This window comes from Lepidochelys kempii, chromosome 24 (assembly GCF_965140285.1).
Source record: "Lepidochelys kempii isolate rLepKem1 chromosome 24, rLepKem1.hap1, whole genome shotgun sequence".
NCBI classification, from domain to species: Eukaryota; Metazoa; Chordata; order Testudines; family Cheloniidae; genus Lepidochelys; species Lepidochelys kempii.
The window spans coordinates 13,452,550-13,476,501 of record NC_136403.1 but is presented as its reverse complement, the minus strand read 5'-3'; the positions used below and the strand labels follow the sequence as shown (position 1 = coordinate 13,476,501).

General features: G+C 48.0%; 1 protein-coding gene and 1 non-coding gene across 2 annotated transcripts in view; one reads left to right on the top strand and one right to left on the bottom strand.

The window, feature by feature from the left end:
• Positions 1 to 11,391: 11,391 nt before the first annotated feature.
• LOC144929822 (IgGFc-binding protein-like) overlaps positions 11,392 to 23,952 on the bottom strand; it is a 38,922-nt gene continuing 26,361 nt past the window's right edge. Inside the window, exons 13-21 of the mRNA XM_078850394.1 lie at positions 21,191 to 21,764; positions 20,762 to 20,955; positions 19,419 to 19,560; positions 17,278 to 17,606; positions 16,281 to 16,854; positions 14,346 to 14,674; positions 13,222 to 13,807; positions 11,620 to 11,948; positions 11,392 to 11,433 (exon numbers count right to left, since the gene is read on the bottom strand). Coding sequence (XP_078706520.1) covers positions 11,392 to 11,433; positions 11,620 to 11,948; positions 13,222 to 13,807; positions 14,346 to 14,674; positions 16,281 to 16,854; positions 17,278 to 17,606; positions 19,419 to 19,560; positions 20,762 to 20,955; positions 21,191 to 21,764 — 3,099 coding nt within the window. The remainder of the gene's footprint in view (positions 11,434 to 11,619; positions 11,949 to 13,221; positions 13,808 to 14,345; positions 14,675 to 16,280; positions 16,855 to 17,277; positions 17,607 to 19,418; positions 19,561 to 20,761; positions 20,956 to 21,190; positions 21,765 to 23,952) is intronic.
• On the top strand, positions 12,107 to 12,180 carry TRNAI-AAU (transfer RNA isoleucine (anticodon AAU)). Its single transcript has one exon. It is a non-coding gene; the product is annotated as a tRNA-Ile (tRNA).

Genomic DNA, 23,952 nt, shown 5'->3' with positions numbered 1-23,952 from the left:
GAGGGGGCAGTTCGGTCAGAGCAGCTGGCGGGGCAGGCGTTCCCACAGGCCTCATAGTGGCTGTTCTCAGGGCAGGGCAGGGCTGGGACAAGTTTGAAAAGGGGAGATTTAAAAATACAGGAAATGAATGAAACAACCTGCCTAAACGCAGTGAGAGCTACAGAAAAATTCTTACACGCAGTGCATTGTCCACCCAGCATGAAACAGCCATAAGTGAGGTGGAATTAACTTCTGCATTCAGAAACCAAAAGGCCATATATGTCTGCAGCCAAATCTCACAAGCCATGAGTGAATCATCAGGGTCAGCTCTTGGGTATAAAGAACACTTAGGGTCTGCAGGGAGTGCTCAGTAAGAGTACTCTCCCTTGAGTTAGTGCTGACCTTAATGGCACAGTGTGGAGCGAGGGGGCACTGTTCTGCAAACAAAGGAGCCGGGTCTGATTAGGAGGTGCTCTCCACTTGAGTCCATGCTGACTCCAATGCTCCAGTGTTGCACTAGGGGGCACTGTGCTTCAGGGAGTGGGGTGGAAGGCTTAGTAGTGGATGCTCATCCTTGGAATCAGTGCTGACCCCAATTCCCAAGGGTGACACTAGGGGGTGTTGTACTGCAAGGAGCAGAATAGGGAGCTCAATAGATGGTGCTCAGAGTCAGTGTTGATCCCTATGCCCAAGAAAACCAGTCATTCACAACTCTATGCTCAGGTCATTCACCATCCCCTCCACCGACAGAGTGAACAGATGGGCTACTGGAACTGAGCTGAAACCAGATTTACCATTTCATTGGAAATACCAAGATTTTGGATTTTCTTCTGTTCCAAAAGGGAACGGAAATGAAATTCCTGTCCCAGACATTATTGGAGGTTGATCAAAGTGTTTTATTTTGATAAAATCAAAACACTAACGTCTGGTTTCAACCTGATAAAACTTTTAAAAAATGTTTTATATATCTAAAAAGAATTAATTTTGTTGTCAAAAGTCGTTTCAAAATGAAAAATCAAAATGCTCCATCCTGAAATGTTGTTGACACACTTTGTCTCACTTTTTGAAATTACATTTTTTCAAAATCTGAACTTTTTTCTAAACATTTGGAATTTGACAAGAATGGCATTTTTCCTCAAAACTCTGGTGGAATGAAAAACATCCAGGCTTCTCTACTGACTAGCCTGATCATGCCTGTGTCAGTAAGGACACTAAGCTGTCAGACTCACCACAGCCAGATGGCATCCTCCAGTCATAGACGGTGACCCCGTAGTCTCTGCAGGTTGCTGCGTAGGCCTCCAGCGCCTGGCACAAGATTTTTGTAGCGCCCCTGTTCAGACACACGTCATAGATGCAGCTATCAAAGAACTCAGTGGAGTTCACTCTGGAGTGACACTCTCTGAAGGGCCCTCCCGGTGCTTTGCTGATCAACCCACAGTGACTGTCGCCCCCGTACAGCTCCTTTGTACTCTCATCACATGTCAGGCAGTTCTCTTGACAGGAATCCCAGCAAAAGGGATCCAGGTCTTGGACTTTCCAACTGGCAGCCCAGCCCACGATGGAGGAGACTCTGGTGCCGCTGGCTGACGTCATGTCATCTTCAGAGTTCTGGTTGAAGTTCCCACATAGGCCACACGTGGACCCATAATAACTGCTGGGGAGGGTGATCACCAGATGCCAGTCCCAGTTGTATGCCACCCGGAGACCAAAGTCCGTCTGCAGGACGGCGCGGAAGCCGCTCTGGTACACTCTGATTTTACCATCTGACAGTGTCACTGGGAGACTGGTGATCACACCGTTTAGCTACAGACAAGGACAGGATGGGGTGTTATTGCTCTTTCATCCTAACTTGTTCTTATTGCATATGTCGCCTCACTCATTTCGACTATACCTCATTGTCACTCTAACCAGTGGCATATACAATACGGGGAGCCACATCCTTCATCATAAGAACATAAGAATGGCCATACTGGGTCAGACCAAAGGCCCATATAGCCCAGTATCCCGTCTTCCGACAGTGGCCAATGTCAGGTGCCCCAGCGGGAATGAACAGAACAGGGAATCATCAAGTGCTCCATCCCCAGTCGCTCATTCCCAGCTTCCGGCAAACAGAGGCAAGGACACCTTCCCTGTTCATCCTGACTGATAGCCATCACTTTTTACCCATTCCTTACTCTGAAAGAACCAGTGAAATCAATCGAGTTGGCCTGAATATATTAAGAACAGGTTCGACAAACACCTGTCAAGGATGGTCTCGCTATACTTAATATTGCCTCAGCCCAGGGAGATGGACTTAGATGACCTCTGGAGGTGCCTTCTGGCCCTACATTTTTAGAATTCTGTATAGAGCACTTATCTATCTACAATATCTACCTACAGTATCTGTCTGTCTGCAGAATTCTCTATGTCTATCTACCCATCCACACTACCTAGCGATATGACTAGTCACCTAAAGAATCTAACCATCCATCCATCCATCAATCAATCGACCCACCCACCGATCTCTCTGTCCACATTATCTAGCTCTATTATATACCCACCCACAGGATCTACCTACAATATCTGATTATCTAGAGGTGTCTAATATGCAACCCATCTGATATATTTGTATGACACATTGGGAATCTCCAGAATCTAAGCTTTCCATTTCATTTTTTTTATTTATTTATATATTGAATTGTTTGTTTGTTTGTTTGTTAAAAATAATTTTTTGGCCTTTATGGCTGCAAGGAAAACCTTCCAAATGTGCCCCAAGTGTGACTAGTTCGGCAATATCTGCCTGAGTCTGCAGAGAGCCTGAAATGATGACCCCCAATGGTGTAAACTGCACTGCCCATACTAAGCGGATCAGAGCATCAGCTGTAAACCCCATGGATAACACTTCAGAGACAACACTAGCTATTTAAGTCCTATGTGGCAAAAGTGCTTCCCCCACATAGAATTATAGAATCATAGGACTAGAAAGGATCTCGAAGGTCATCTAATGTGATCCCCTTCACTCATGGCAGGACTAAGTATTATTTAGATCATCCCTGAGAGGTGTTTGTCTAACCTGCTCTTAAAAATCTCTCATGACGAGATTCCACAACCTCCCTAGGCAATTTATTCCGGTACTTAACCACCCTGACAGTTAGGAAGTTTTTCCTAATGTCCAACCTAAACCGCCCTTGTTTAATACGGATGGGGGGTGTTCAGCTGTTGTGACCTGCACTGGATGTGCTATGTTTGTCTTTCTTCCACAGGACAGAAGCGACTTTGTCTGTACAAAGTGCAAGCTGGTCTCCATATTGGAAGAGAAGGTTCAAGGTCTGGAGCAACAGGTATCAACCCTGCGTTGCATAAGAGAAACTGAAGATTTCCTGGACAGACGTCAGGATATGCTTCTACGGGCACAAGGTCCTGAAGATTCAGAGCAGGCTGTACATCAGGGACAGGAGGATGGTGATGAAATTTGGCATCATGTGACCTCCAGAAGAAAAAAGGGGAACGTCCATGTACCAGCAACGCAGATACAGGTAAGTAACCGTTTTCATGTTCTCTCCACAGGTACTAATGTGGAGAGTGGACCCATGATACATCTGAGGGAAGGGAACAGAAGGAGACTCCACCGATTGGAAGGCATGAAATGCACTGTCCTAGGGATGGGGGTTCCACGACCACCGCTCCCAAGAGAAGGAGGCGGGTGGTGGTGGTCGGGGACTCGCTCCTCAAGGTGACTGAGTCATCTATCTGCCGCCCCGACGGGGAAAACCGAGAAGTCTGCTGCTTGCCAGGAGCTAAGATTCACGATGTGACGGAGAGACTGTTGACACTCATCAAGCCCTCGGATCGATATCCCTTCCTGCTTCTCCACGTGGGCACCAATGATACTGCCAAGAATGGCCTTGAGCGGGTCACTGCAGACTACGTGGCTCTGGGAAGAAGGATAAAGGAGTTTGAGGTGCAAGTGCTGTTCTCATCCATCCTCCCCGTGGAAGGAAAAGGCCTGGGTAGAGACTGTCGAATTGTGGAAGTCAACGAATGGCTACACAGGTGGTGTCGGAGAGAAGGCTTTGGATTCTTTGACCATGGGACGGTGTTCCAAGAAGGAGTGCTAGGCAGAAACAGGCTCCACCTAACAAAGAGAGGGAAGAGCATCTCCGCAAGCAGGCTGGCTAACCTAGTGAGGAGGGCTTTAAACTAGGTTCACCGGGGGAAGGAGACCAAAGCCCTGAGGTAAGTGGGGAAGTGGGATACCGGGAGGAAGCACGAGCAGAAGCACGTGAGAGGGGAGGGCTCCTGCCTCATACTGAGAAAGAGGGGCGATCAGCGGGTTATCTCAAGTGCCTATACACAAATGCATGAAGCCTGGGAAACAAGCAGGGAGAATCATAGAATCATAGAATATCAGGGTTGGAAGGGACCCCAGAAGGTCATCTAGTCCAACCCCCTGCTCAAAGAAGGACCAATTCCCAGTTAAATCATCCCAGCCAGGGCTTTGTCAAGCCTGACCTTAAAAACCTCAAAGGAAGGAGATTCTACCACCTCCCTAGGTAACGCATTCCAGTGTTTCACCATTGTTGCCCTGGAACTGGAAGTCCTGGCAAAGTCAAGGAATTATGATGTGATTGGAATAACAGAGACTTGGTGGGATAACTCACATGACTGGAGTACTGTCATGAATGGATATAAGCTGTTCAGGAAGGACAGGCAGAGCAGAAAAGGTGGGGGAGTTGCACTGTATGTAAGGGAGCAGTATGACTGCTCAGAGCTCAAGTATGAAACTGCAGAAAAACTTGAGAGTCTCTGGATTAAGTTTAGAAGCGTGAGCAAAAAGGGTGATGTCGTGGTGGGAGTCTACTATAGACCACCGGACCAGGGGGATGAGGTGGACCAGGCTTTCTTCCGGCAACTCGCAGAAATTACTAGATCGCAGGCCCTGGTTCTCATGAGAGACTTCAATCACCCTGATATCTGCTGGGAGAGCAATACAGCGGTGCACAGACAATCCAGGAAATTTTTGGAAAATGTAGGGGACAATTTCCTGGTGCAAGTGCTGGAAGAACCAACTAGGGGCAGAGCTCTTTTTGACCTGCTGCTCACAAACCAGGAAGAATTAGTAGGGGAAGCTAAAGTACATGGGAACCTGGGAGGCAGTGACCATGAGATGGTCGAGTTCAGGATCCTGACACAAGGAAGAAAGGAAAGCAGCAGAATACGGACCCTGGACTTCAGAAAAGCAGACTTTGACTCCCTCTGGGAACTGATGGGCAAGATCCTTTGGGAGTATAACATGAGGGGGAAAGGAGTCCAGGAGAGCTGGCTGTATTTTAAAGAATCCTTATTGAGGTTACAGGGACAAACCTCGATGTGTCGAAAGAATAGTAAATATGGCAGGTGACCAGCTTGGCTTAACAGTGAAATCCTTGCTGAGCTTAAATACAAAAAAGAAGCTTACAAGAAGTGGAAGATTGGACAAATGACCAGGGATGAGTATAAAAATATTGCTCGGGGATACAGGAGTGAAATCAGGAAGGCCAAATCACACCTGGAGTTGGAGCTAGCAAGAGATGTTAAGAGTAACAAGAAGGGTTTCTTCAGGTATGTTAGCAACAAGAAGAAAGTCAAGGAAAGTATGGGCCCCTTACTGAATAAGAGAGGCAACCTAGTGACAGAGGATGTGGAAAAAGCTAATGTACTCAATGCTTTTTTTGCCTCTGTCTTCACGAACAAGGTCAGCTCTCAGACTGCTGCACTGGGCAGCACAGCATGGGGAGGTGACCAGCCCTCTGTGGAGAAAGAAGTGGTTTGGAACTATTTAGAAAAGCTGGACATGCACAAGTCCATGGGGCCAGATGCGTTGCATCCAAGAGTGCTAAAGGAGTTGGCAGATGTGATTGCAGAGCCATTGGCCATCCTCTTTGAAAACTCATGGCGATCGGGGGAAGTCCCAGACGACTGGAAAAAGGCTAATGTAGTGCCCATCTTTAAAAAAGGGAAGAAGGAGGATCCTGGGAACTACAAGCCAGTCAGCCTCACCTCAGTCCCTGGAAAAATCATGGAGCAGGTCCTCAAGGAATCAATTCTGAAGCACTTAAAGGAGAGGAAAGTGATCAGGAACAGTCAGCATGGATTCACCAAGGGCAAGTCATGCCTGACTAATCTAATTGCCTTCTATGACGAGATAACTGGCTCTGTGGATGAAGGGAAAGCAGCGGACGTGTTGTTCCTTGACTTTAGCAAAGCTTTTGACACTGTCTCCCACAGTATTCTTGCCAGCAAGTTAAAGAAGTATGGGCTGGATGAATGGACTATAAGGTGGATAGAAAGTTGGCTAGATTGTCGGGCTCAATGGGGTAATGATCAATGGCTCCATATCCAGTTGGCAGCCGGTATCAAGTGGAGTGCGCCAAAGGTCAGTCCTGGAGCCGGTTTTGTTCAATATCTTCATAAATGATCTGGATGATGGTGTGGATTGCACCCTCAGCAAGTTTGCAGATGACACTAAACTGGGAGGAGAGGTAGATATGCTGGAGGGTAGGGATAGCATACAGAGGGACCTAGACAAATTGGAGGATTGGGCCAAAATAAATCTGATGAGGTTCAACAAGGACAAGTGCAGAGTCCTGCACTTAGGACGGAAGAATCCAGTGCACCACTACAGACTAGGGACCGAATGGCTCGGCAGCAGTTCTGCAGAAAAGGACCTAGGGATGACAGTGGACGAGAAGCTGGATATGAGTCAACAGTGTGCCCTTGTCGCCAAGAAGGCCAATGGCATTTTGGGATGTATAAGTAGGGGCATTGCCAGCAGATCGAGGGACGTGATCGTTCCCCTCTATTCGACACTGGTGAGGCCTCATCTGGAGTACTGTGTCCAGTTTTGGGCCCAACACTACAAGAAGGATGTGGAAAAATTGGAAAGAGTCCAGCAGAGGGCAACAAAAATGATTAGGGGACTGGAACACATGACTTATGAGGAGAGGCTGAGGGAACCGGGGATGTTTAGTCTGCGGAAGAGAAGAATGAGGGGGGATTTGATAGCTGCTTTGAACTACCTGAAAGGGGGTTCCAAAGAGGATGGCTCTAGAATGTTCTCAGTGGTAGCAGATGACAGAACAAGGAGTAATGGTCTCAAGTTGCAGTGGGGGAGGTTTAGGTTGGATATTAGGAAAAACTTTTTCACTAAGAGGGTGGTGGAAACACTGGAATGCGTTACCTAGGGAGGTGGTGGAATCTCCTTCCTTAGAAGCTTTTAAGGTCAGGCTTGACAAAGCCCTGGCTGGGATGATTTAATTGGGGATCGGTCCTGCTTTGAGCAGGAGGTTGGACTAGATGACCTCCTGAGGTCCCTTCCAACCCTGATATTCTATGATTCTATGATTCTATGAAACCCATTGCTTCTTGTCCTGTCTTCAGATGTTAACGAGAACAATTTATCTCCCTCCTCCTTCTAACAACCTTTTATTATTCTTGAAAACTGTTATGTCCCCTCTCAGTCTTCTCTTCTCCAGACTAAACAAATCCAATTTTTTTAAATCTTCCCTCATAGGTCATGTTTTCTATACCTTTAATCATGTTTGTTGCTCTTCTGTGGGCTTTCTCCAATTTGTCCACATCTTTCCTGAAATGTGGTGCCCAGAACTGGACACAGTACTCCAGTTGAGGCCTAATCAGTGTGGAGTAGAGTGTAAGGGAATGTCCACACTGGCAAGTTTCTATGCAACAAGTTATACCACTTTTATTAAAGTGCTGGAATTAAACCGCTGTTGCGTGTCCACACTGTGCTCCTCAGGACAGTGGAGCGCATCCACATTCGCAGCTCTTGCAATGGCAAAGAGAGCAGTGCATTGTGGTAGCTATCCCACTGTGCAACTGGCCGGAGGGTGCTTTGGGAAGGGTTTGCAATGCCTCATGCAGCTGGCACAGCGTCACATGATGCAGGTTTCCCAATCCCATTGTTCCATGGGCATCCTACTACGTTGCCAGCAGCTTTTCAACTGAACTGGGGAAGACTCAGTGTGTTTGTGTGTGTGTGTGTGTGGAGGGGGGACAGTGTGTTTTGGGGGACAGAGAGTGTGTCAGCATGCTGTCTTGTAAGTTCAGACAGTAGCAGGAAGCAACCAGTCCTGAGGCAGGGGGAGGGGGAAACCCCCGACATCGGCCCCTGCCTCCCTCCCCAGCTCTCTGCACGCAATCTGTCTGTCTCTCTCTCTCTCACACACACACACACACACATACACCTCTGTCTTCAACAGCAGGAGCATTCCACAGTAATGGTTTGCTCAGCACAGCAGGCAAGGGCTGTCAGAAATGGAGCTTTGTAAGGGGAGGGGTGCATGTCTCCAGGGCAGCCGAGTTCAAATCAATGAGGAGAGCGGCCCCTTGAGGGATTATGGGACACTTCCAGAGGCCAATCGATTGTTTTCTGCGCTGTAATGTGTTTACACTGCCAATACAGCGCTGGAGCTGCTTTGCTTTAAGGCTTACGACTCTCGTCGAGGCAGTTTTTTTGCAATGCTGCAGCTGAGGAGTTTCTGCGCACTAAGTGGCTTGGCAGTGTGTACAGCTTGGGAGTTACATCCCAGAAAGCTGCTTTACTGCGCAGTAACTTCCCTGTGTAGACAAAGCCAAATAATTACTTCTTCTGTCTTGCTTACAATGCTTCTGCTAATACATCCTAGAGTGTTTGCTTTTTTTTGCAGCAGTGAATCGTGGCATGTACAAATGCAATTTTGGGTTGCAGTAACAGAGGCATAGCATGCAAGTCACGGGCGGGGATAGTATCGCTCTACTTGGCACTGGTTAGGCCTCAGCTGGAGTACTGCATCCAATTTTGGTCACTGCTGTATAGGAAGGATGTAGAGAAACTGGAAAGGATCCAGAGGCGAGCGACAAAGATAATCAAAGGGATGGAATGCAAGTCATATGAGTAAGGCTACGTTTTAGGATTTTTAGTAAAAGTCATGGACAGGTCATGGGCAATAAACAAAAAGTCACGGCCCCCTGACCTGTCCATGGCTTTTATAAAAAATACCTGTGACTAAGTCTTACCTGCTGGGAGGGGGGCGCTCCTGAAGACTGCAGCTGGGGGGAGCTGCTGGAGGAAGCAGCGCAGGGCGATGTTTTGGCTCGGGGGGAAGCCCAGGCCCTGCTACAGCTGGAGGGGGGTGCAGCCTGGGGCCCCACCGCTGCTGGTCCGGGCGGGGGAGGCCTGGGGCCCCGCTGCCACCACTACTGGTCCCGGACCACTGCACCAGGGCAGCACTGGGGACCACTTGCCTGGGGCTCCCAGAGCAGTGCCTCATGCGGCTGGCCCCGGTGCTTCCCCAGCTGCTGGGTGGTCCTGGGGTCAGCTGCACCAGTGCTGCAAAATTCACGGAGGTCATGGAAAGTCACGGAAGCCATGACTTCTGTGACCTCCGTGAATGATTCGCAGCCTTACATATGAGCAAAGGCTGAAGGAACTGGGTATGTTTCCTTTGCAAAAGAGGAGATCAAGGGGGAATGTGATAGCCACCTTCAAATACTTCAAAGGCTGCCTAAAAAAGATGGAGAAAAGTTGTTATTTCTTGCCACAGAGGGCAGGACAAGAGGCAATGCATTCAAACTACAGCAGAGCAGATTTAGATTAAATCAGGAAAAACTCCCGAACCGAAAGAAGAGTAGGACAATGCAACAGACTGTTTAGCAAGGTTGTGGAATCTCCTTCACAGAAAGTTTCAAAAGTTTTCATCTCTCTTGGATGGTTTAGACCCAACAAATCCTGTATCATGGCAGGGAGTTAGACTAGATGATCCTTGAGGTCCCTTCTAACTCTATGGCTTTATGATTCTTTGTGTGGGATAAGCGTCCCATCACACCCTGGTCATTTTAACAGACCAAATGGGGCAAACACTGGGGCAGAAGCATCTTGTGTAGAGAACTGGGGGTTGCTACAGAGAATGAGATACAAAGAAAAGGATGAAGGAGATTCACACAGACAGGTCAGGAAAAGAGAATCAGAAAAACGAAAATGCTGAAAATAGAGGAAAAAAGGGCAGAAATATATCTGAGCCTCAAATGGAGCAAGTTTTCTCACTGTACAATGAATGGAACAGGAAGGAAATGAACAATAAATACATAAATAAAAATTTAGTTCCTTCTAGAGATGTGCAAATAATAGATTAGTAATTACGAAAAAATTAGGAAAAAAATTGTTTAGGTTGAACTGAAAAAAAAATCACATTTTTTGGTGAAAAGTGGAAAGAAAATTGTTTCAGGTCGAACAAACCATTTCAGTCCAACTTCAAGCATTTTTTAAAATATTTTCAATTTGAAAAAAATTAAAGGAAGTTTTAAAACAAAACGTCATTTCAAATTAAAAAACTGAAACGTTTTATTTCAAAAATGTTGAAACAAAACCTTTCAGTTTTTTTAGATTTTTTTTCCTCAGCCAAAATAAATTGTTGAAACAGATGCAAATTCATGAAAGGTTTCAGTGCACAGAATCTGCATTTTTTGCCAAACAAATATTTTGGATGAAAAGTGTTGCCCAGCTCTGGTTAAGAACAGAAGAACGGACATACTGAGTCAGACCAATGGTCCATCTAGCCAGATATCCTCTCTTTCCACAGTGGCCAATGCCACGTGCTTCAGAGTGAATGAAAAGAAAAGGGCAATCACTGAGTGAACCATCCTATCGTCCACTCACAACTTCTGGTAGTCAGAGACTAGGGATACCCAGAGCATGGGGTTGCATTCCTGATCATCTTGGCTAATAGTCATTGATGGACCTATACGCCAGGAACTTTTCTATCTCTTTTTTGAACTCCATTATAGTTTTGGCCATCATCCTCTGGCAATGAGTTCCACAGGTTGACTGTGCGCTGTGTGAAGAAGTATTTCCTTTTGCTTGTTTTAAACCTGCTGCCTATTAATTTCATTGGGTGACGTCTGGTACTTGTGTTATGTGAAGGAATAAATAACACTTCCTTATTCACTTTCTCCACACCAGTCATGATTTTATAGACCTCCATCATATCCCCCCTTAGTCGTCTCTTTTCCATGCTGAAAAGTCCCAGTCTTTTGAATCGCTCCTCATTTGGAAGCTGTTCCATACTTCTAATAATTTTTGTTGCCCTTCTCTGTACCTTTTCCAATTCTAATATAACTCTTTGAGATGGGGTATTCAGAACTGCACACAGTATTCCAGGTGTGGAGACTACATTCTCCTTTTGATCTCTGTGCAAAATTCTGACAGGCCATTCTGCTGTGCATATTGGGGAGTATACAGTCCTGAATGTACACTTGACACATGCACCATAACTAAATGTAGAATTCAGTCCTCTACTGAGACGTGTGATCTATGCCACCTACTCCCATTGATTTCAATGGAGTCATGATTTCACCTCCAGTATCTACCTATCGAACACTCCTTTCTTTCTCTGTCCCTTATATAAGAGGGAGAGCCTTCTCCCATGCATCTTCTAACACCTGAAACAACAGCCCCACCTTGTCAAGGTTAGAAACGTCACCTGAAAACACCTTTCTTCCCAGTTGCCTGTGTCTTTCTCTCCCACATCTCCTGATTCTAGGATACCATTTCTGTGGGATAGACACTATGCCAAATCACTGTGTGTTATAAGTCCAAAAGGTGCAGACCTGAAATTGGAGACTTACCCGGACTTTGCCAACTTCCCTCTTGTAGATGGAGATGTTGTACCCATAGACATAGATGTTGGTCACACGTAGAAAGGAGATAGCCTGGCTCCCCCTGTTATCATTCTTCTCATCGATGGTAAAGGGTTCCAGGGAATGGTCGTGGCCACAGTACTTGGCGATGGTGTAGGTGCAGGTGCCCTGGAAGTCAAACTTCAGGCCATCAAAGGTGTGATAATGCGGGTCCCCCCAGCCCCAGCAAATTCCCATGTAATCGGGAACACATGTCGCGTGGCCATCCTCTGTCTTGCACGTCTCCTTGGTCCGGCATTTCAGCGATTTGCAGGTTTCTGAAAGGAGAAAGCCCGGTCACATCAACAGAGTGTGGGACTCAAGTCAAACGTCTAGGCCAGGGAGCAAGATCTGCCATGAGCACAGCATTTATGCAGAACCAGCTGAACCAACCAAGGCGTTCTGAAGATACTCAGCATCACATAGATAATCACATGGCTAGTTAGCTCAGCTGGTTAGAGCATGGAGCTAATAACGCCAAGGTCACGGGTTCGAGCCCCGTTTGGGTCATAGTTATTTCGGCGGGAGGGATAGCTCAGTGGTTTGAGCATTGACCTGCTAAACCCAGGGTTGTGAGTTCAATCCTTGAGGGGGCCATTTAGGGATCTAGAGCAAAAATAATTGGGGATTGGTCCTGCTGTGAGCAGGGGGTTGAAACATAGAATATCAGGATTGGAAGGGACCTCAGGAGGTCATCTAGTCCAACCCCCTGCTCAAAGCAGGACCAATCTCCAACTAAATCATCCCAGCCAGGGCTTTGTCAAACCTGACCTTAAAAACTTCTAAGGAAGGAGATTCCACCACCTCCCTAGGTAACATATTCCAGTGCTTCACCACCCTCCTAGTGAAAAAGTTTTTCTAATATCCAACCTAAACCTCCCCCACTGCAACTTGAGACCATTACTCCTTGTTCTGTCATCTGCTACCACTGAGAACATTCTAGAGCCATCCTCTTTGGAACCCCCTTTCAGGTAGTTGAAAGCAGCTATCAAATCCCCCCTCATTCTTCGCTTCTGCAGACTAAACAATCCCAGTTCCCTCAGCCTCTCCTCATAAGTCATGTGTTCCAGTCCCCTAATCATTTTTGTTGCTCTCCGCTGGATGTTTTCCAGTTTTTTCACATCTTTCTTGTAGTGTGGGGCCCAAAACTGGACACAGTACTCCAGATGAAGCCTCACCAATGTCGAATAGAGGGGAATGATCACGTCCCTTGATCTGCTGGCAATGCCCCTACTTATACAGCCCAAAATGCCATTGGCCTTCTTGGCACGAAGGGCACACTGTTGACTCATATCCAACTTCTCGTCCACTGTTTTCTGCATTCTTTCAGGCTTGTGAGTTCTTTGAGAGGAGACTACAAGGGTACACTTAACCAAACAAAGGAAACCCTGCAGAATAGGGGGAGCTCTACCCTAAGAATCAGTGCAGACCCCAATGCCCCACGAACCTGGATATTCCCACCCCCACGCTCAGGTCACTCACCATCCCCTCCATCAACAGGGTAAACTGTCGGATTAGTCCCATTGCCACCTGTTTCGACAGAATACCAACCTCCAGATTCATCACAACTGGACGGTGTTCTCCAGTCATAGACAGTGACTCCATGGTGCCTGCAGGTGTCTGCGTAGGCCTCCAGCGCCTCACACAGAATGATCTTGTTCCCCTCATTGAGACACACATCATAGATGCAGTTGTCAAATACGTCGTCGGGGCTCACCCTGGAGTGACACTCTCTGAAGGGCCCTCCCGGTGCTTTACTGATCACCCCACAGTGACTGTCATCCCCATACAGATCTCTCTTGTTCTCATCACACATTGGGCAAGTCTCTTGGCAATAATCCCAGCAAAAGGGGTCCCGGTCTTGGACTTTCCAACTGGCAGCCCAGCCCACAATGGAGGAGACTTTGATGCCATTGGAGGACATCATGTCGTCTTCTGGGTTCTGGTTGAAGTTCCCACAAAGACCGCACATGGCACCATAATAGCTGCTGGGGAGGGTGATTTCCAGATGCCAGTTCTTGTTGTACCCCACCCGGAGACCAACGTCCGTCTGCATAACGGTGCTGAGGCCTTTCTGGTACAGTCTGATTTTACCATCTTTCAGCATCACCGGGAGACTGGTGATCACACCATTTAGCTAGTGACAGAGAGGAGGGGAGGAACACGATGGGCATTATTCTTCTTTCATCCTCACTTGCTCTTACTCCAAATGTAGCCTCACCATTCATATTGGCTGTTATTCATTGTCACTCTAACCAGTAGCAAGTAAAATAATGGTCAAATCCTAAATCACTGTTTACCCATTCCTAACTCAAGAAGAACAACTGAAATCAATCCAAAGTCCCGGAATAAACACAGTATTTATCTAGCTTCACTATCTACCTAAGCTATCTGTTTCCAGAATTCCCTATATCTCAATATAGATTCTACCTATCTGAAATATCTATCGATCTAGCCACAAAGTCTTGTTTTTGCTATCTATCTATCTATCTAGCTATCATAAGTTTTTCAAACATACAGATCATACCGATCAGATGTATTTATGTACTTGTATTGCCCACATGACATATTCAGCTGATGGCATCTGTTTGGGATTCTGTTTGTGTGAGACACTACACAAAAGTACTGTGCCTTGTAAGTCAAAAAGTGCCAGAGCCCTGAGCTGGGAGACTCACCCGGACTTTCCCAACTTCCCTCTTGTAGATGGAGATGTTGTACCCATAGATGTAGATGTTGGTCACCCGCAGAAAGGAGATATCCTGGCTCCCCCTGTTGTCATTCTTCTCATCAATGGTGAAAGGCTCCAGGGTGGCATCGCTCCCACAGTATTTGGCCAGGGTGTAGGTGCAGGTGCCCTGGAAGTCAAACTTCAAACCATCAAAAGTTTGGTAGTGCATGTCCCCTGAGCCCAAGCAGGTTCCCTTGTAGTCAGGAATACATGCTGTGTGGCCATCCTCAGTCCGGCATGTCTCTTTGGTCCGGCATTTCAGAGCTTCGCAGACATCTGAAAGAAAAACTCTTGGTCATATCAACATGGCAGGGAACTCAAGTCGAGTATCTAGGCTCCTAAATGCTACAGTAGTATAAATAAAATAATAATAATAATCTATATATAATAAAGCAGTAAGGCATGTAGCTATGCCATGCCAAGACTCCTAGACCATTGTGAGTTAGAGGTATCTCAACCAACCACCACCCTTACGCTACCCCTAGTTTGTATTCAACAATTTCATTGGTTGTAATGAGTCAGCAATATAAGGGAACTGCCTCACAGTTCTTTAAAGATTGATTCACCACCTGTACAACTTAACACAAACTCTCCACCGCAGTCCACATGCCCAAAAAAATCAACACAAAATCCCCAAACATGATCCCCCAGACACACACCCCTCATTTGTCACCCACACAATTCATCACAAAATTCTTCTGGCCAGTCCCCCTGATACAAATTAACACAACCACCAACACAACAGCACAGTCAGAACATGATAACCCCAAACACATAGCTCTTCACCACAGCACACACACTCCTCTTTCACCACCTTCCAAAATTTCTCAACACAACACAAACAATTGCCCACCTATATTTAGACTTGCCTTCAAACAATAAACGTCAGTGGCAAAGCTGTGGGTTATCAATTAATAACAATAATAATAGCATGGGAGAGCCAAACTGGTCATGAGCACAACCTTCACGCAGAACCAGCTTAGACACCCATTGCATGCTGAGTGGGTAGCAAGTCCATGATAGTCAACAGAACCTGGCTTGCTGCAAGTTATAGTCCCAATCCAGCAAAGAACTTAACCATGTGAGTAGTTCCATTGAAATCAATGAGGCTACTCACACACTTAAAGTTATTCATGTACCTAAGTGCATATGCCTCTGATCCAGCAACATGCTGAGCACCCTCAATTAGCTGTTTCTGTGGCACTGAATTCATTGGTGAATCCCCATTGACTCCAGTGGGAATAGGATTTCAGTCCATAAGTCAGCAAGGGCTGCAGGTGCTAAGAGTCAAATTCTGAGAGGTTTAAGCACCTACAGATCCCATGCTTTTCACTGGGAGAATAACATCTCATGAAGCTGCTTCCACTCTTAACTCCACAATTGTCTATAGATGCTTCACTCTGAAGACCACCAAAAAATTTCCACAGCCCCCTATACTCCATGGACACTGAGAAACACTGAACTCCACCATTGTCAGCTTGCTAGATACATCACACTTATAGGGTATATATACACAGGAGACTTGGGCAGCTAGCCTACACTGTCACCTGTGACTTTGCATCCACACTGATATTTTTAGATATCTATCTCAAGCCGAGTGAGTTTGTGAATGTCCACCTGAGCTGAGAATTATGCCTCCCAGCTGCTGTGTACATGTACCCTAGCCACCTGAATCAGTGATTGTTTTAGATCTCATTAACTAACAGGGCCAGGCGGGTTAGCTCTTGGCCCAATGACTGCTAGAGGGAGCTTTACCCTAAGAGTCAGTGCTGACCCCAGTACCCCAGGGATCCTGGATATTTCCATCCCCATGCTCATCAACAAGATAAACAGATTGACTACTGCTACCACGGTCAATAAGAAACCAAGCTGCCAGACTCACCACAACTGGATGGCGTCCTCCAGTCATCAACAATGACCCCATGCTTCCTGCAGGCATTTGCATAGGCCTCCAGCACCTCACACAGAATGCTCTTGTCCCCCTCATTCAGACACATGTCATAGACGCAGCTGTCAAAGAAGTCATCGGCGCTCACCCTGGACTGACATTCTCTGAAGGGCCCTCCCGGTGCTTTACTGATCAACCCACAGTGACTGTCATCCCCATACAGATCTCTCTTGCTCTCATCACACATTGGACAAGTGTCTTGGCAATAATCCCAGCACAAGGGGTCCAGGTCTTGGACTTTCCAACTGGCAGCCCAGCCCACGATGGAGGAGACTCTGGTGCCATTGGATGATGTCATGTCATCTTCTGGATTCTGGTTGAAGTTCCCACATAGGCCACATGTGGCCCCATAATAGCTGCTGGGGAGGGTGATCACTACATGCCAATTTTTGTCATATGTGATCTGGAGGCCGAAGTCCGTCTGTAGGATGGTGCTGAGGTCTTTCTGGTACAGTCTGATTTTACCATCTTTCAGAGTCACTGGGAGACTGGTGATTACACTGTTCAGCTAGAGACAGAGAGGATGGGGGAGCTATGATAGGTATTATTGATCTTTCATCCTCACTTGTTCTTATTGCAACTGTCACCTTGCCACTCATTTCAGCTGTAAATCATTGTCACTTTAACCAGTGGCATGTAAAAGAATCACTGAAATCAATGTGACTTTCCCTGAATAAACACAGTATTTATCTAGCTATGCTATCTACCAGTTTCTATTTGTCTACATAATTCTCTATCTATCTATCTATCTATCTATCACAACCATGTTAAACACACAAGACGAATTGCATTTATGTACTTGTATTGCCCATATGATACATTCAGCTCATGTCGCCTGCATCTAGGATTCCATTTGTGTCAGAGATACTACACAAAAAATACTGTTTGTTATAAGCAGAAAAGGCACAGAGCCCTGAGCTGGGAAACTCACCCGGACTTTGCCAACTTCCCTCTTGTAGATGGAGATGTTGTACCCATAGACGTAGATATTGGTCACCTGCCAAAAGGAGATATCCTGGTTCCCCCTTTTGTCATTCTTCTCATCAACGGTGAAGGACTCCAGGGTAGGGTCGCTGCCACAGTATTTAGCGATGGTGTGCTTACAGGTGCCCTGCAAGTCAAACTTCAGGCCATCAAAAGTTTGGTACTGTGCATCCCCTGAGCCCAGGCAGATTCCAGCGTAGTCAGGAACACATGCCTCTTGGCCATCTTCAATTTTGCATCTCTCCTTGATCCGGCATTTCAGGGTTTTGCAGGGATCTGAAAGGAGAAAACCCAGTCATATCAACAGGGAAGGGAACTCAAGTCCAGTGTCTAGGCTGGGAGATCCAGCCCTTACATGGGCACAGCATTCACGCAGAACCAGCTGAGCTAGCCAGAGGACACTGAGAAGCTGGGAAGTCCGGGATACTCAACAACACTTGGTTTGCTGGAAGCTCTGGTTCCACTCTATCGAAACACTTAATCAAGTGAGTTCAGTTGAAATCAGTGAGGCTACACACATGCTTAAAGTTATGCATATGCACAAATGCCTATGGCTCTGATCCAGCAAAGTGCGGCACACCCTCAATAACGCATTGCTATGGCACGGAAGTCATTAGCCATAGGTGCTGGAACTAGGAGCGCTGGGGGTGCTGCTGCACTTCCTGGCTTGAAGTGGATTCCAGTGTATGTAACGCTTACAGTTTGGTTCAATGGCTCTCAGCATCCCACTGTAAAAACTGTTCCAGCACCCCTGTCATTGGCTAACTCCCAGTGATTCCATTGGGAGAGGGAATTCAGTCCATAAATCAATGAGAGCTGCAGGTGCTAATGGTCAAACGCTAAGAGGTGCTAAGTGCCTGTGACTCCCGTGGGAGCAAAAGTTCATCTCAGAGATATCCCTCCCCTCCTAACTCCCCACAATTCAGTTCTTGTGCTGATTCACTCTGAAGTCCACCAGCTCAGTTTATAAAGGCTAGTGTGTGTCCTCTCCACATCGAAGGAGGGGCAGACTGCGAAATGAACTTACACTGGTCAGGCTTCTGGTACTGTTCTGGGGCACAAGTAGGGTAACCAGACAGCAAGTGTGAAAAATCGGAATGGGGGTGGGGAGTAATAGGAGTCTATATAAGAAAAAGCCCCAAATATTGGGACTGTCCCTATAAAATCGGGACATCTGGTCATCCTAGGTGCAAGGCTGGGGAGCTGGGGGGGAATTGGCTGGAGCCTCCCTATTGTTGGTTCATGAAAGGCTAGGAGAAGCATGCATGTAACTCGGTTGGGCGTGTCCCGGCCTGTAGATGTCTGTGTAAGTGTAGTACCTGCCAGAGGTTGTAGCTTGCCAAAAGCATCACAGTGAGAGGGATACACCAGGTCATAGGCACCGACTTCCCCACTTTCCCCTGAGTGCTCAACTCTCACCCCCAGCCCCAGCCCCGCCCCCACTCCACCCTTTCCATGAGGCCCTGCCCCTGTCCTGCCCCTTTCCACCCCTCCCCGCCCCCATTCCAACCCCTTCCCCGAATTCCCGCCCTGGCCCTGCCTCTTCCCCACCTCCTCCCCTGAGTGTGCCACATTCCTGCTCCTCCCCCTCCCTCCCGGAGCTTGCTACACAGCCAAACAGCTGTTTGGCGGCAGCTGGGCAGGAAGTGCTGGGAGGTAGGCAGAGGAGCAGGGAGGTGGCACACTCAGGGGAGGAGGAGGCTGAGGTGGGGTGGGGAGTGAGGGGAGCTTGGCTGCCAGTGGGTGCAGAGCACCCACTAATTTTTCCCCATGGGTGCTCCAGCCCCAGAGCACCCATGGAGTCAGCGCTTATGCCCCAGGTTGGACAGAGGGCTCAGCAGTCCCACAGTCCAGGTTGCACCCTGGGAACCTCTGTAACAATCAAACTTCTTGCTGAATTGCAAATTGGCTATCTCTGTCTATGATTAGCTAAGCAGGATCAGGCTGGTTAGTTAGCAGAAGGGTATTTCTTGAGGAAAAATAAGATTAATACATAATCTGTGGTAAACTGGTTTCTCCCATCCCTACCCCAGTTATTCCACCCACGGTAACCCCTCGAGCATATTTCAATCAGTGACTCTCCTTCACCTTTGCTGATGCAGCCCATGATACCAGCTCTGATCTGGCAGGTTTCTTCTCTGGTGCAGTTGTGGGCTTTGCAGGTCACCCCTCGGGCAGGAACGCAGGTGCAGCTCTGCTGGCACTTGTTCATCAGGATGATCTCTCTGGGCTGAGGGGATGTTTGGAAAAGGGGAAATAACACAATGTAATGGGGAAAAGATTATTTATAATAATTTCTGGCAGTGCTTGTGATGAAGTGGGGTTTTATTCATCTTCTTATGTTGCATGTGATTCTTAGTGTCCTATCCTAATACTGTGTGTACCTTAGTTTCCCTGTGTACTGCATGAATACTTCGGTGGTGGGAATTGGGTGTGTGATTTTGCTGAGGCCCTCAGGGCAGGTGAGACTGCCCAGCTATTTGCACCCATGTAACCTGAGACCCAGGAGTGGGGATGCAATCAGCTGACACCTTTTGCCCAGGGAGCAAGACAAAGAGAAGGAGGAGGAGCATCAAGGGGGGCATAGGAGGTCGGGTAACTGGAGATTGGCAGTCTGCGTGGGGGGACTGAAAGAGGGGGAATCCAGGGCATCTGGCCCAGGATTTCCAAGATGGACTTGGCTGAAAGTCACTGATGTCTGTAATAGCAAGTTCTGTTCTATACTGTATTCTTGTCTACTACTAAACCTTCTGTTTTACCGGCTGGCTGAGGGTCACGTCTGACTGTGGAGTTGGGGTGCAGGGCTCTCTGGCTTCCCCAGGAGCCCTGCCTTGGCAGACTCGCTGCAGGAAGCACACAGTGCGGAAGGAGATGCTGAATGCTCCGAGGTCAGACTCAGGAAGGTCAAAGCTGTGTAAGCTTCTTGCCCTGGAGACAGTGTAGCTCAGAGAGAGGAGTCTCCCCCAGAGTCCTGACTGGCTTGGTATAGAGTAGTTCCAGAGCATCGCCCAATGACTCCGTGACAGTGCTAAACCCAGAAATGTGTGGTGATGTGTGTGAAAATATCTGTTCTGTTGTCATATTATTTGCTCTTAATGTTAAAGAGAAAGGCTGTCTCATGGGCTCAGCACTGGGCCAAGGGCAAGAAATAGTGCCTAGGTTTTAACCTCCCATCTGTTCGTGACTCACTATGTGGCCGTGAGCAAGTCACTGCCTCTCTCTGTGCCTCAGTTTCCCTACAACAGACAAAGGGAATTAAATAATCTTGCCTTTCTTGGTGCTTTGGGCATTGGGTACTAGCAGAGTGGGGTGCCAGGCCGGATAGGCCAAAGCTCTGATCCACTATAGCTAACCCTATTCCTGGCTAGTGTAGGGATTAAGATGTGGATAGAGCAAAAATTAGATCAGACCCAGACTGCTTGGGGAGGTACCTTGTAGTATCTCCCACGCTCGAAGCACCCACAGCTCTGCAGAGTCACACAGCCCTGGCCGTCGAAGAAGAAGCCCTCGTCACACTGGCAGCCTTCAGCACAGGTCTCCGGGCAGTCCATGATGTCTCCAGAGCAGGTGGTGGTGCAAAGGTCGGCACAGACCTCGTAGTGGCTGTTGGCTGGGCAGGTCAGAGCTTAAATAGAGAGAGAATTAATTTAGGGCAGGAAAGATCTCACCCCATGAACCAGAGGTACAGAGACATGAAGGGGAAGAAAGCTGGGCTGGGAGGAGAGGGCCAGGATATTTATTTAAGGTTAGTTTCCATCCAGAAGAGTTTCTGAAGAAACCCAGAGGTTTGGAATGAGATGCCTTGAAATTATGACCCTCCCCAATGTGTCCCAGAGCTCCATCAGCATCACAGCACTTACGGCAGAAGGAGGCGCTCCTCCAGGGCTGGATAGGGGCCCCGGCCTCTTGGCAGGCCGTCACGTAGCTGTGGATGCTCTGGCACAGGACCTGGGAGTCCCCATTGCCCAAGCACACATCGTACAGACAGTTGCTCTGATACACGCTGGGGCTGACCGCGCCGTGGCAGGCCGCGAAGGGGCCGTTGGGGTCTGTGAGCAGCCCACAGTAGTTGCGCCCTTTGAAGACGTCCTTCTTCTTCTCTTCGCAAACTGGACAGCTGTTTCCAGCACATCTGTCTGTACAGGATGCTCCTGGGATCTCGACTTCCCAAGCAGAGCCAAATGCTGCCACATCAGGGGTTGTCCTGCCATTGGGGAGCAGGAACTCCTCATCTTCCCGTCCATTGTAGTTCCCGCACAGGCCACACGTCTGGCCCTGGTAGGTCCCTGGGATGGTGACTCTGGCCTGGTAAACCAGGTCGTAGCTCACAGTGAGGCCAAAGTCAGTTTGCACCAGTACGTTCCCGCCGTGCTGATATGCCCAGAGCCGCCCATCGGCCACGATCACAGGCAGGTTGTGGGACACCCCGTCCACCTGGGAGAGACAGAGCGTCCTGTGTGAGCTGTGGGGAGTGGATACTGTAGGGTTTGGGTTATGGACAGTGAGCTTTGAGATTCTGTTCTCACTGACACTGTAGCGTAAATCCAGTATGACTCCAGATCTCACTTTAGAATAACTCCAGATTTACACCAGTGCCAAATCAGAATCTGGTTCCAGGCCTGCAATAAATTAGGCAGTAAAAGCCCTGATCACTGTATCGCATGATCATGCTGGCCCATATCTCCCTCTGCCCCTCACCTCACTCCTGATCTTTCTCTTTCCCACTCCCTCCATGTCCTTACCCTGCTCTTCGCATGCACCTGTTTGGGAGCTGACTTCACCGCATCTCAGCTGTTCCCCTTGTGCAAGTGTAATATGATTTTTGTTAGGTCCTCAGAGATCATCAGCACCGCTATTCCCACTCGAATCACTCCCCACCGATCTGCTCCCATCCTGCTGTACTGATGAGACCCACAGAGTCAAGGGGAGAGGAGATGGAGGCCCGAGGGAGGGTTTCAGCACAGGCTGAGTACAAACAGTGGCAGAGAAGGATAATGATGCCATTGCCGACAGGCAGATTTGCAGCAAGAGGAGGTTTAGGAGGAGAAGGAGAGTTTAGGTTCAAAGTCAATACCCAGGTTAGAAAAAATGGAGACAAATCTTCAAGAGGAAACTTCTTGTCCATATGTTCCAAGCTCACCACCCTGGCCTACCTCTCTGCTCCCCTTTTGCTAACCACCCACCTCCTCCCTGATCCTCTCTCTTTACCATCCCCATCTCGTCCACCCACATTTGGCCTGCAGCTCTGCTTCAGGCCCACACCTACACTCAGAACTATCTCCTACTTCTTGACCAGGTCCTCCCTCCCCTAAAAACCCATGAGTTATGAACCAGGAATGGAAGCAGAGAAGATAGAGCTGAGCTGGAGGATGCTCCCTGTGCCCACAAGAAGCTCTCACATAGCAGCATCCGTGAGTAATGCTCTCCACCATCTCCTGTTGGCTATGAGACTCAGTCCCATTCACCTGGATGATGACCTGTCCTTAGTTACTCATGCTTTTGTCAGCTCTTGACATGATTACAGCAGTAGGCTATAACCAGACATGAAGCCCTTAGCACTTAGAAAACTTCTGCTGGTACACAATTCTGCAACACATCTCCTCAGCAACACCGGCTGCTGTGAAGATATCAAACTTGTCCCTATGCTGGCTTTCCAGAGAGCACTGAAGTTCTCTGTCCTTATCTTCAAGGTACTCAATGGCCTGAGCCCAGGGTATCTAAAAGATCAGCTACACTTTGGGGATGAAAACCATATGTAAGCAGGGTCTTAATGAGCTTTGGGAAAGGACTCCAGGAACACATGGTATTTGCATAAACATACCTACTCTGCCTAGGTATTCAGTAGAGGGGGCTGCTTTGCCCAAGTGCTCAATTTTGGCTGGTGTGGGGTTACAAATCACTTGTAAAGACACTCTTTTCTTAACCTGTGTATTATATAATTTTTTTAACATCTGCTTTAATAATATTTTTAAATTTGAGTGGAGGGGTAATGAAATGTTATCCTGATTGTATGAGCAGAACGGTACTTACCCAGGCCTGACTGATTGAGGAGTTTCCCCTAAACTGAAGCTCACTTGCTAAGCAGGGGGTAGAGAGGTCAGATCCCAGTGAAAGAACGGTGAGAGTCCTAGACAGCATTTGACTCTCCGTTGTATTGTTCAATCATCGCTAGAGCTAAAATCACTGGTAACAAGACGCTGAGCCTTAGATCTGGTGTGGGACCATAGGTGCCGACTCCGTGGGTGCTCCAAGGCTGGAGTGCCCATGGGGAAAAAATGGTGGGTGCTTAGCACCCACTGGCAGCCAAATTCCCCCCCTCCCCCACTACCTCCCTTCCATTGGTAGGCCCCGCAGATCAGTGCCTCCCCCACTCTCCCCACACCACCCACCCGCTGCGAACAGCTGTTTCACAGTGTGCAGGAGGCTGGGAGAAAGTGGGGAGGTGCAAGAACAGGGCTGGCCTTACCATGAGGCGAACTGAGGCGGCCGCCTCAGGTGCCAGACTGGCGGCGGGGGGGGAGGCCACTAGGACCCAGAGTGTAGAAAATTGTGTCTGCTGCTGGTGAATCTGAATTCTCTCTGCTCTAGAGGCACAGAGATGGTAGAGTGCTGCGCTGGAGGA